Here is a 12432-nt window from a genome sequence, read left to right as displayed (position 1 = left end):
CCTTATCCGACAGTCTCGAGTTTGGCAATGCCAACGGTGTAACGTTCACGCAATTTGGCACACCTCAATCGGTTTTTAACTCGAGCAACACGGTGACGGTGCCCTGGTACGTGGAAGCGTCCTCGACGTCGAGCAACGACACCGCGTCCTCCTCTGTAGGCAGCGTGGGTCTGTGTCTGTTCACCGCCAGCCTTTCGGACAACACACTGACCGAAACGGTGGAGGTGTGCGATACGACTGTGAGTCCAACGTACTACATTGACTCGGCCAAGATATCAGACACTGTGATCGCACTGAGCTACTTCGATACAGCCAACAACTACGCACTTACAGTGTCACTGGTTGAGTTCTCCGCCATCAAACGTTCCCCCACGTTCCGTAGCAGCTACGTGCTCGACGAGTCTGTGGGCTCGATGGACTTTGGCTCTGCTTTCGGCTTCTACCCGACGCCGATCGTTCGTGTGCTGTCCAATAACCGCCTGGCCGTGGGTTTCCTCAATTCGGCCAACTCCGGAAAGCCGAGCATCAAGGTGCTTTCGTACTCGTCGGATCTGACGCTGTCTGAGGAGTCTCCGGTGCTCCCTGTGGCCAACGCAGACTTCTCTTTGGCGTCGGCCGACCCGAACGCTGTCGGCGCGATCGTCTTAGACGTGGTGGCCACTGAAACCGGCGCTCTTATCGGCTACGCAGGTCTGTGGGCTGGTGCTCAGAACCAGCGTGTGGCCCTGGTGGAGTCGTTCGGCAAACCTGTGGGTATCGTATCTAACGTGGACGGCTCGGACGTTGACGTCGCGCTGTCTGGCACCGTCGACATCTCCAGCTCGCTTGTCAAGGGAACAACATACTACGCCTCGACTGAAGGTACGCTGTACGCTGCCTCAACCACCTCGACGGACAACTACATCCTGGCCAACGACAATACCGTTGTTATTTCAAAGGACGCACTGGTGGGCGTCGCTGTCGGCAGCGACAAGCTTGTAGTCACGGTTTAACTATTAATACCTGGATCCGTTGTTTATATGTGCTCGTCCACACTTTAAGTGGTCCGTAAAAGTCAATAGCACGTTAGTACTGTAACACTATTTTTACAGTAACATGCCATTACGAAATTGCTCGTCTGTACTTGAGCTGAAGAGTTTACTTAAGCTCTACAAACTTGCGTGAACTTTATTTATCAAGTTGCTGGCAGCATTGCACAGTATCTATCGTCGTTGCATCTAAGGCTTTTCCTCGTTCTCGTGGTGATCACGCTGAGCGATTTCTCGATGCTTACGAGTGCTGCCCTCGAGGCCGCCTAAAACATCCTCGCCCTCCTGGTTGTTGCTGGGAATGATCATCTCGAACGTCTCCTTCACCACCGTGTACTGGTAGTAGCCACAACGCGCAATGGGTTTGGTCTTCTTGACGTCCAGGATGCCCTCCGTCAACACCTCGTCCTTGATGTGTACGGCCACGACCTTGCCGATAATCACATCGACCGAACCCATAGGCGGATTTCCAGGTAGACGCAACGTGCTGTAGTACTCGCACTCAAATTTGACAGGGCTGTCGGCCACCATCGGGACGCCCTCAATACACTTGGACATCTCCTTCTTCAGACCGGCACGCTCGAACTCATCCACACCGGGTCCCACTTGCTCGGCCGTAATATTGACGGCCTCACGGAGATCCCAAGTGGCCAGGTTCCAGCAGAACTTGCCCGTGGCCTCCGTGTTCACGGTCGTGTCTTTCTGCTTGCCCGACGGCTTCTGGTTGGCACTGAACATGATGTACGGGGGGTCAAAGGTCAGGTTGTTGAACTGCGAGTACGGCGCGAGATTGGCCTCACCCGTGGTCGAGACGGTGGAGATCCAACCGATAGGACGGGGGATCACACAGGCCTTGAACGGGTCATGCGGCAGGTTGTGCTCAGTCTTGCCGGGCTCATAAAACATGGCTATGATTGACGAATTCGATGATGCTTAGTCGGAAAAATGAGATGGATTCCATCATGGAAGAAGGCCCTTCTTAGAAGGGAGAACCCTCGACAAAACTCCGATTGTAGTACAATTTGTACGTCGTACACCTGATGAGTGCTTGCACTCTATGGATCGTGACTTTTGCCTATTACAGTACTGCCCCCATTTTCGCGGGGGTGGACCATATAGGATTTGCAAAAAAACTAGATTTTAGCTCACAAATTAAAGCTCATATCATCACATCCGGAAGTTTATCGAAGGTCCCAGGGCGTTAAAAGGGGTGCAGTACTGTACATGTAATTCAGATGAACCCTTCGGCAGTAATCCCTGTTCATATAATACCCTCCGACAAGAATACAATATCGGCTCCCGAATTTTGCTTTTTGCCAAAGATAAAATAACTCTCACCCCTCCCTCGGAATATGAAATAATGAAAATAATTGTTCTGAGGTGCTAAACTTTGGGATAGTCACAGCACGTCCAAAGTAGGCAAGCAAGGACACTTGCTGCTCGCACCCTTCCTTCCTGCTTAGCTCGTCTCACAGCTCTCTCTCTGCATCGTTCGAAGCCTCTGTACACTTCTATCCGACACTCTGCTCGAATAAGCAGCTTCGCAACTGCTCCTTAATATCCGCAGAATCGAGCTCTACATCATCATTCTCTGTTTCGGCTCCAGTATCCTCGCAGGAACCCATCGACTTACCACTCGCTGGAACGTCCTTCACTTCGATTCCGCAGAACCTGTAAAGCCACGCATTCGACCACGTAGGTGGCGCCTCCAACTATAGGATCGCAGCAAATCCTCCTCGCACCAGCCCTCACTCGGCCAGCGCGGTGTCCAGCTCTGGAAACCACACCTCATGTTGTGACTTCACGGCTAGCTAGGACGTAGTCAGTTCCTCCAGAGCCTTCTTATGTTTAAGTAGATTAGATATTGTTCCTTGCTGTTGCAGCAACAAAGCTTCTGTAAATGTACCATTTCGAAGGTAAACTTGGCTTAGCCACCTCACAACAAGAATACTCTTATATAGCGATAAAATGTTGGTTCCCGACGCTATGACTACCGAAGGGTTCATCTTTACTATTACGCGGACAATCAAATCATGGTGCCTTTGCATCTCCATCTGGTCTCCAGTGGACTCCGTGTGGAGTCCAGAAATGTATTTAATCCAGTTGTGTACTGGATTCAGAAAATCGGCGAGTTAATTCAGAGTTTGGATTGGAAAAACAGTACAGTCCCGGTAAGTTCGCGCCACGTAAAGATCCAGTACATTGTTTAAGTACGTACATCTGACAGCAAATATTACTGCATTTTTAGAACGAAATATTTTAATTATATACTCGCAATATAAGTAATGAGATGAAGCATGTGTCCAGTATCCAACTAGGCTTAGAATGATACTTGGACATGCGATTGTGTCCTGAAAAAGATTTTTTAATATTAAAAATTCTATGGTAAAAGTAATTTTGCCGTTACAATTTTGAGTTAACTTGCACCAAAAGCTGTGGGTTTCATGGCTGTTGGTTATTATTACATGTAGTGTTATATGTGCGCTTTGGTATGTGCCCTCTCCCCCTGTCGTGTCATTTTGGGAATGACGTCTTTGAAATCGAAGCATAAGCGCAAGCGTGATCAGAATGTTATGGAGCATCCGGAGCTATTCCAAAAGTTTGCATTTTCTTACAAACCTCACATTTAGTTCATTAGCTTTATCAAAACTTCTACAATTTCATCTTATTGTTTTACGTTTCTATAAATCTGAATCAAAAATCTGATCCGATAATTTGTTAGCTAAACGCTTAAGAGATGCAGCTTTAAAAGCATTTTTGGTAAGTCATTAAACTGTAAAAGTAGCTAGATCTCTACTGAGACCGTTGGTATGAAATAGGTTTGAGTTAATTGTTTACTAAAATATTAGATCGATGTTAGAGTCACACAATGGTTATGTGACTTCGTACTTAAGTGCGTAAAAAATGTCACCATATTCGGTTGTGTACCTACGACAAAGGCACAAAGCCACATAAAGAGAATAAAATACCGAATATATTTCCAAAATTTCATCGTTTGTAGACATTATTGAGGCCATCCAAGTGTGTGAACGTGGTTGCGCAATCGTCAAATGTCGTGCGAATGTCGAAGGAATACGATGAAGTCTGCGTGTTGCCAGATTGTACACATGACTAAGCATTTTTTCGCAAGTGAGTCCGTGAGTCCGATGTGGAAGTAACGAAATCAACGTGAGTCCGTGAGTCCGATATGGAAGTAATGAGATCAACGGAGGCCCTAAAGACATTCTGATGTATAGCTTCATGTACCAGAAAGTGTTGAACATCGTAAAGAAACCCGGTTGATGCATGAACTGAATGAATTACGCAACTTTTGCAGTGTGCTAACGTCTCTCCTAAACATGCAGTGACTTCAGAAGATATCTCATCCTGTAGTACCGAAGGAGTGCCTTCGATGGCGACTTCGGGAGAACGACGTCACGCACAATGCTCTCAAAAAAACAGGAGAACAAGAGGTCCGCAATTGTGTCCATCTGTCTGCTTCAGCCACACTTCTCGTTTCCAATCCATTTTGGCTACTATCTCTGGAAAGATTTTCTTGACAATGTCTTCACACGTTTCAAGTTGCTTTGGCTTTCGTTGGGGGTCAAATACTGTGATCCGGTTTGGTGTGGACTTGAAGATAAAGACTGCACCGCACCAGTGGTTTCTGTTGATATGAATTGGCAGCAACACATGCGTGTTGTGCTCTTGGAATGGATCGAAGCCACTGATGACCTTCTCCTGCGCTTCAGGGTCATCCGTACAGGTAACGCCTGGCGAAATAATACCAACGTGTGCATGCTCTTCTTGGATCGTCGTCATTACGTGCATCATGCAGTCGTCGTTCAGCCATAGGTCTTCTCTTAGCAGCAGAACGGATTCATTCGAGACCATTCCAAACGGTGTCAAGCGTGAGATTTGCAAGATAATCTGCTGCAGCGCTGTGGTAGCCTTGGTCTTATCTAGCTCAACATACTCATTGAGACCTTCTAGAATATCCAGTCTGTTTAGCGACGTAGCTTTCATCCACTCAATTGTATCAGACACTGCCTCCAAAGACTTCATCGTGTGATGGTACTCCACCATTACTTGCACTTGGTCCTCGCTGATGACCCCGATCTTAGCGAGACGAACACCTACGGGTGACTTCGGGTCTAGTAGTGCCTCTCTGTACGTTTCCAAAACATTGCTGCATTTATGCGTGAATTGCTCGGTGAACACGAGCTTGACGCTGCTTAGGGCCTCACTGGGGGCTACCATCTTCGCTATTACTTGTTTCCTGGGGCCCAGCGTCTTTACCGATAATTTGGATAGGAACTCGTATGCGGATTCGTAACTGTATGTCGACTTCAACACTGTGGCCACATTGCTTAGCGTGATAACCGGCGTCAACGTCCCTTGCACGAGCTGTTTGGCTTCCTTCAGAGAGCTCACCAATCGTTGCTTCTTCACTTGTTGTTTCTGGTTCTTTCGTATCTTGGGCCGACCGCGGCTTTTGGTGCTTTTCGAGAGGAAGAATGAGCATTCCTCACTTGAACTGGAACTGGGATGTCCGCCATCTGAAAGCGCTCTCTTTGCTGGAGGTGCTACTTGTTTTGTCTCGTCATAGCTCGAATGTGATAGCCCCACAATACTCCGCTCGTCCCGCATCTCAGATTGATCGGGGAAACCTTGCGCGATACTCGTCACTTCGTCGGAGTGACTGGCGCCTCCAGAGTGACTGTTGCTATCCGTCACCTCTATCGTGTGACCCGTGTGACTTAAACAAGGTGACACACCACGTGAGTGACTTCGTGATTGAGCCACCATAGGCCCACCGCGACCCGAAGCATCCTCAGGTTCCTCAAGGCCCTCACGCTGTATCTCATTCTCGTTGTTGTAGATAGTGGCGTCGGCGATTGCAGTTGGAGGCTCACTGGTGTCATCGGAATTTGCTGCTCCACCATCATGTATCTCAGAAATCTGCGAAAGAGGATTCAGTTGAGAGAGTCGATCTGGCCATACTGAAACGAAAGGTGCCTCTCCATCCGTTGCAATGGACTCAAAGCGCTTAAGACTTTCCAACATCTGGATAAACACGGGAGTTCCATTTCGGCTCATGATATCTGCAATTCATGTCGCTACACCGTGTGATGTTCGGAACTTGTTAGTCCCGTTGAGCACTTTGTGGCGTACCGCTGTCAAAGCGGAATCTCGCACCCGAAATGATCCACTCGTTTCTTCTCCATCTTCTGCATCCTCATCTTCTTCAACGGGAATGTTCAGCGGGGATGACAGACTCCAACGAGGGTGGATGTGCTTGACTGGAATGGGGCTTTTTCCACAAAGTAAACGCCAGTATATAGCATGACGACAGGGAAGCAGCTCTGTCCTCATGAAAATACACGAACAGTGATACGTCTGTCAAGTCAGAATAACCATTCAATAAGTATTGATACCATTCAGCCATTATGGACAAAACAATTTACGCACCCTAGTATCAAGATGGTACTTTCGACTCGTGTCAACTGCTGACACCATCTCGATCATGTAAGATTGTAGTTCGCGCGTTGTATACGTAGTCTTGCGATCATTAGCAACGCGATACTGCTTTTCCACCAGCTCGTAGGCGTGCTGGCTAACCTCTTTTGATAGCTTCGTCAACTCAGCATCAGCTCCAGCGTAACGCATGTGTCCAACGTCTGTCATTTTCTTCGCATACTCCATCTCCGCAATAGACTGCAAGAACTGCAGAGTATCCACGGACTCATCGAGCGCCATCGTAGACTTTAGCACGTCCTTCAAGTGGCCCCATGCCGCCTCCAACCTAAGTCGTTATATAAGTCAACAGTTAGCAATTAGAACTTAATACAGCACAAAAACGCCTCAGTACCTGTTGTTTGTCGTGTTTCCCAAATGAGGGACGTCTACACGACCAAATCCACTCCACATGTGTCTGCAATTGTGCCAATTCCCGTGAAAGTACTTCAGAAATGGGTGTGTTGAGTCCTCTGGAATATCTTCTTCGAGTGTAATTTGCTTTCCGTCAACCACGTAGTACAGATATCTACGACTCGTTTCGTACTCAAGCTCCGTCTTGGCGTCCACCATCATGTGAACGGCGTCCTCAACCTTATCCCGATCTTCAATATTATACTCCCTCTTTGCCATTTCTCCCCGAAGATACTTCACCACATGAAAGACACAGAGCAGAATTCTTGCTGCAGGAAAAGCCTTCTGCAGAAGCGCAATTTCTCCAAAGTCTTTGTCAATGATAATCACTCGAACTTGGTCCCAGGTTGAGTTAAATGATTTGAACGATTTCACTGCATCCCCCAAACAATCAGCACTTTCGTTCTCCATGAGTGCATGCTGCACGTATGCCCCTGTACACAAGCAGCCACAAAGAGGTACACAATTGTAGCAATGGCACACAATTACAGTAAAGTCACATAGAGGCACACAAATGTAGCGGGACACACGGGCACAGTAGAGTCACCCAAACCAACACAGAGGTACAATTAGAGTCACACAATCGACACAGCCACCAAGAGAGTACTTACATGGCCGAAGACATCGTGAATCATGAAACTGAAGAGCTTGTATCGAGCATCGTTGGTGTTGTGAGTGGCGTCCACCATCAACACCTGTGGGAACGCCTCAAAGAACCTTCGCATCTGGTGGGTTTGAAAAGTGATCGTCTGCGCTAGCTTCTCGTCATCCACATAAATGGTCGCCGTATTACCCTTTCGAGAGCAGAAATCGCGCAAACCAGACTCCAGTCTTGCCTCGACGGTTGTAGCTCCACGCCGCGCCTCTTTCAGCTTCGCCACAATATTGTGCACATCACGCAGGGTAACATGCTTGTCTATTAACCAGGCATTAGAACCAAAACAAGCATAATAACAAGGATACAATCATGTAGCGTACCAGTTTTCTTCCTCAGAAACTGCAGAATCTGCTTTTTCTTCGCCCCGGCAGCTTGAAGCTCATCCACGAAGTCAATCACGTCTTCGTCTGCAACGCGTCGATTTGAGGGGTGATTTCCATAAGATCCTGAGCTTAGTGAGTGGTTGTGCGCTGTCTCCTGGTGCGTAACCTTCACTTGAAAACCCTGAGCCGCATCCCAAATTACGACGACCGTCATCTGCGCTTGACATCCGGTAGACTTCACGAAGTAGTTATGCCTCTTGCCCTTCGAACGGCTGGGCCTTGACCAACTATGCGTGCACACCAACTTTCGGTAGTACTTGTCGAAAGCGTCTGGTATAATGGTCTGCGGGGTGTCCTTACCACGGTCTCGGAGATCCGCGTTCCTCGCCGTGGCGCTTGTAGAGGTCCTCTTCTTGAATATCTGGTGGGTTTTGTGCTGATATGCGTCAAAATACTCGAAAAACGCACCCCAACTCCCGAACGTCTCCTCATCCATACGTAGGGCTCGGGCGACAACGGCGGCAGATGTGGGGACGTGGACCTCCGGGAATTTAGCTTCAGTGGTCTCGGCGTCGGGCTCGGATGCCGACGCGACGCTCGCCATGCTGCTTGTCCTGCTTTTCGCGCCTCTTTTGAAATGAAAGGCCCAGAATAAGTTGGGAGGGGTGAAGGGGGGGAGGGGGTGTTTTTCTACTTTTGATGCTGACTGATTTGTCGGGATTTTATCCGTCAGGAATTTTTTTCTTACCGACAATTATTGTGTGACTTTATCCACTTCCAAAATACTATGATAAAATTCCTGAAATGTATTTACTGCAATTTTTGTCAAGAGTTTATCGCAAGAGATAATAACCTGAAGTTGTAAAGTTAAAATGTTTTTTCATGCTTTTGACAAAATTAGATAAGCTCTACATTGACATCTGGATATGTAAAGCCTCATTTTGGATTTATCAAGTGGGCGCCGCACAACAAGCGCAAAAAGCACACCAGGAATTTCAATCGGAAGGCAGACGGATCCTTCTACCTTCTACAAGCTCAAGATAAACAAAAATCTACCTGCGCGCCCTCCCAGTAGCAGAGAGGCTTGGACAACAACGGCGATCGGTCAGAGGGGGTCTGGTCTGTTTGACAGTAGTCGAGCTCGGCGCGGAAGGAGCCAAGAGCTCTACGATGTAGAACGCCTCTACGCCAAGCGCTGGGTTCATAATTTAGAGTTTATCTGGTGCAATGGGTTGGTTATCGCGAATTAACATGGGAGCCCGCCAAAAACCTTCCGTGGAAGCTCAAAGTCGACTTTGAGTTAGAGACCATCGACTTCGTGTGGCTTTACCAACCAACAAGAGGAAGACAGCGCAAAAGGCTACCTACATGACGCAGCTAACGCGGAGCGAATCAGGAGTAACGACTTACGTTTGCTTAAGTTCGTAAAAAGTAAAACACGAACTTTAAATGTACTGGAAACAGTACTATTAATAGTCACCTCCTTTTCTAAGAAAACAGTACACTAGTACTGGATTATGGAAATTCCTCCCATGGTGGAGACTCTCCACCAATGATGGACTCCACTACAGTAAGTTGAGTCTCGACTCGAGACCCCGTCTCCGGTGGGAACACTATAATACAGTACCGAAATGGCTTTCTGAACGGCCTGGCAAATTGCCAGTGGCAATAGGTATGCTGTACCGGTAGCCAGCTTCACGATTCCACTGAAATTTCCACATCGTCACTGAATTGAAGACGGTTGTGAGTTACATCTATTATTTACAAGAAATACAGCTCTCAGAGATAGCAGTTTTGGCCTCCTCTTCAGCACTATAGCTTTTCATCGGAAGGCATGACAATCTTCGCTTCTCTCTTCTGCTTCAAAGTAGCAGACGCAGGTCGGCTTGAAATGGTCGAGAGGACTGATGTCCACACGAGGTTGACACAGTTAATGAACAAGATGCGATATTGCAGTGGTACGTAGCTGTAGTTGACGATATTCGCAAGCGGCCAAATCATGTAGTTGGCCTTGAGCGTCTGCGGCAACCGGTCCACAGCAAAGTCTACGCCGTGGCCGAAAGATTTTCCCTGCATCATTTGCGTTGACGTGAAGAAGATCGTATTGATACTTGGAGCGAGAACAAGCGCGTCCAGCAGCATCTTCTTGAAAACCACGACCTTCCCATGGCTTCCGACCACGCGCTCACTGAAGTTGACCCACGTGTGTGCAATAGGAGTGAAGAGAACACTTCCCCAGATCATCATTCGCATGGTTCGAGCTGTGCTGTCGCTAACGAACGCTCCATCGTTTTCGATCTCTTTGACACGTGAATCATCACCCCTCTGAGACTTCTCCACCCTCTGTGCAATTCGATCCCCCAGTCCAAAGAGAACCGCCGATGTGACGCTCTTAGTTAGCATGGGCGACCGACGCAACCAGCCATCGTATTGCAGACCGAGACGCCGCATGTCCGAGGCGATTCCTCCACCGATTCCGCACAGTCACCACACAATCGTGTCAACGAAGACCTCTGCTTCACATCATGAAACCTGGTTGTTACAAGAACGGGCCGAGTGCACTTAATTTGGGGTTATTAGTAATGTGTACTTTGTAAAAAAAATAATTATGATACATGCTTTTATAATACTAATACTTCGAAAAAATGCTTGGCCATGTTTGTAAAATAAAATATATTTCGGATTTTTAAATTACTGATTTGTGTTTGTGGCCACTCAACTTTCTGCCGCGTGTGGGACGAGAAGCTCGCCGCTCCCCTTCGGCTCTCTCAAGGCAGCTAAGCTCACTGACCTGCCCGCGACAGTTAGAATACACCCCCCCCCTTCTCTCCCACAGTGTGGCTACCGGTACATGCGCTGTTAGGATTCTCCAAGGATTATATCGCATCTAACGTGTCGTTTGTTTGCTTTTCCCGATTTTCCAGCTGTGGCAGGGTATTTCATTCCTTCCGCCGCTATCCAACGGTTTCTCCACTACGTCCGTGATATATAAGGTTGTATCTCATACGAGTAAAGGGTAAGATTCGAGTATACGAGCAGTTACTATGCTGTGCAGTACGAAAGGACCATGTTTTGACGATGACTATGCCTCAGAGAAGGATTCGAGTTATCAAAAAGCGTTTCGTGTTTGAAGACACAACAGCTGCAAGTGGCAAGTGCTACAACGGTCGTACGTACACACGCAATGTCGGAATGGCGGTGAATTTGCTTTTATCAAAATTATGTTTTTATTATGATTTTGTACATGATTTAGTAATGGTTCGTACCAAGAACACTGCGAAGATTTTGCGAGCGCTTGCGATAGAGGCAACTACCAGTAGCAGCAGCAGTGATGCTGGAGATTCTAGTGGACACGGTCGGCTTCCGTATACTGGTAGCTCTGTTGTGAGCGCAACTGGGCTTAATGGCATTCCACATGCCCAAAATACAGAAGAGATGGAAACTAGCACCCAAATGGCTGATAGTAATGTGAATTTGGAATCGGGAATCCAGGCTGCCTGTGAGCAGCCGACTGCAAATTACAGTGGGGTCGAGAAGTGTAGTGATGCTGGCTCGAGTGGGAGTCGCAAGCGGGACCACGCATAGTGGGATGATGAATTGTACTACGCTCCTCCGCTACGAAAGTACTACAAAAGCTGGAAGCATCTGGAGAAATGGTTGACGCAATATCAACAGGATGCTCATTCCGTGCTGGTAATTTCAGAGACACAAAATGTGCGGCTGCACAACCTAAAGATAGCGAAGATGAAGATACGCATTGGCAAACCGAAGGCTGAGTTACCTCTTGTCCCAGAAAATCTGGACCCGTACCAGCGTGTGTACATATGCACGCACGGCTGGAAGGAACGCGTCCGTTCTAAAGGCATCAGACCTCGACAAACCTTGAACAGTGTGGGATGCCCAATGCGATTTCGTGCCCAATGCGTTCAGCTCGCTGATGGAGAGTGGCGTATCGAAATCAAGCAAGCCTTTTACAACCATACTCTGTCAGAGGACGTGTACAGGATGTACCCCTCAGTGCGACGAGTACCTCAAGATTCTCCAATCATGAGCGACGTGGAGCTTATGGTGGCAAGCGGCAGCAAGGCGAGCAGAATCTACGATTACATTCGTGAACGAACGCCCTATTACGTCCAATTAAAGGATGTGCACAACCTTATTGCTCGGACAAAAAAGTCCGGTACGACAGACCTTCTATTTGATTTTGATCGTTTACTCACTATTATATTGATTAGGTGGTAGTCTAAGCGATGAAGACCTCGTGGCAGAACTTTTGGTTAGCTTCGAGCTCGAGTCTGCAGGAAACGTGTCGGCTGTCGACGAGGATACTGATGGGCATACCGCCGTTGTGACTATTAGCTCGCAACATATGCGTAAGGTGTTTAAGCGGGTCCCAGAGATACTGCTCGTAGACTGCACGCACAAGACGAACAGGTGCGTCCGAAACCATGTCATGTTTCGTTATGTTTTGACCATGATTTTGTGTGATTTGAATCTTACGAGTACACGGCAA

General features: G+C 47.8%; 3 protein-coding genes across 3 annotated transcripts; 1 reads left to right on the top strand and 2 right to left on the bottom strand.

Annotated features, from left to right (window-relative positions):
* Positions 1-27: 27 nt before the first annotated feature.
* On the top strand, positions 28-992 carry PITG_21781 (uncharacterized protein; the record flags this gene model as incomplete). The annotated part of the gene is made up of 2 exons (XM_002894738.1): positions 28-38; positions 86-992. 2 exons carry the CDS (start codon positions 28-30, stop codon positions 990-992), a joined length of 918 nt encoding a protein of 305 aa, XP_002894784.1.
* Positions 993-1217: 225 nt separating this feature from the next.
* Positions 1218-1934, bottom strand: PITG_21780 (uncharacterized protein; the record flags this gene model as incomplete). Its single annotated transcript, XM_002894737.1, has 1 exon — positions 1218-1934. The coding sequence occupies one exon, from the start codon at positions 1932-1934 to the stop codon at positions 1218-1220; it is 717 nt and encodes a 238-aa protein (XP_002894783.1).
* A 7726-nt stretch (positions 1935-9660) lies between these two features.
* On the bottom strand, positions 9661-10370 carry PITG_21779 (uncharacterized protein; the record flags this gene model as incomplete). The annotated part of the gene is made up of 1 exon (XM_002894736.1): positions 9661-10370. One exon carries the CDS (start codon positions 10368-10370, stop codon positions 9732-9734), a length of 639 nt encoding a protein of 212 aa, XP_002894782.1.
* Between the last annotated feature and the right edge of the window lie 2062 nt (positions 10371-12432).

Source organism: Phytophthora infestans, genomic scaffold (assembly GCF_000142945.1).
Source record: "Phytophthora infestans T30-4 supercont1.547 genomic scaffold, whole genome shotgun sequence".
In the NCBI taxonomy this organism is placed as follows: domain Eukaryota; phylum Oomycota; class Peronosporomycetes; order Peronosporales; family Peronosporaceae; genus Phytophthora; species Phytophthora infestans.
Note: the sequence above shows the minus strand (reverse complement) of the source record. Positions and strands in the feature narration are given on the sequence as shown.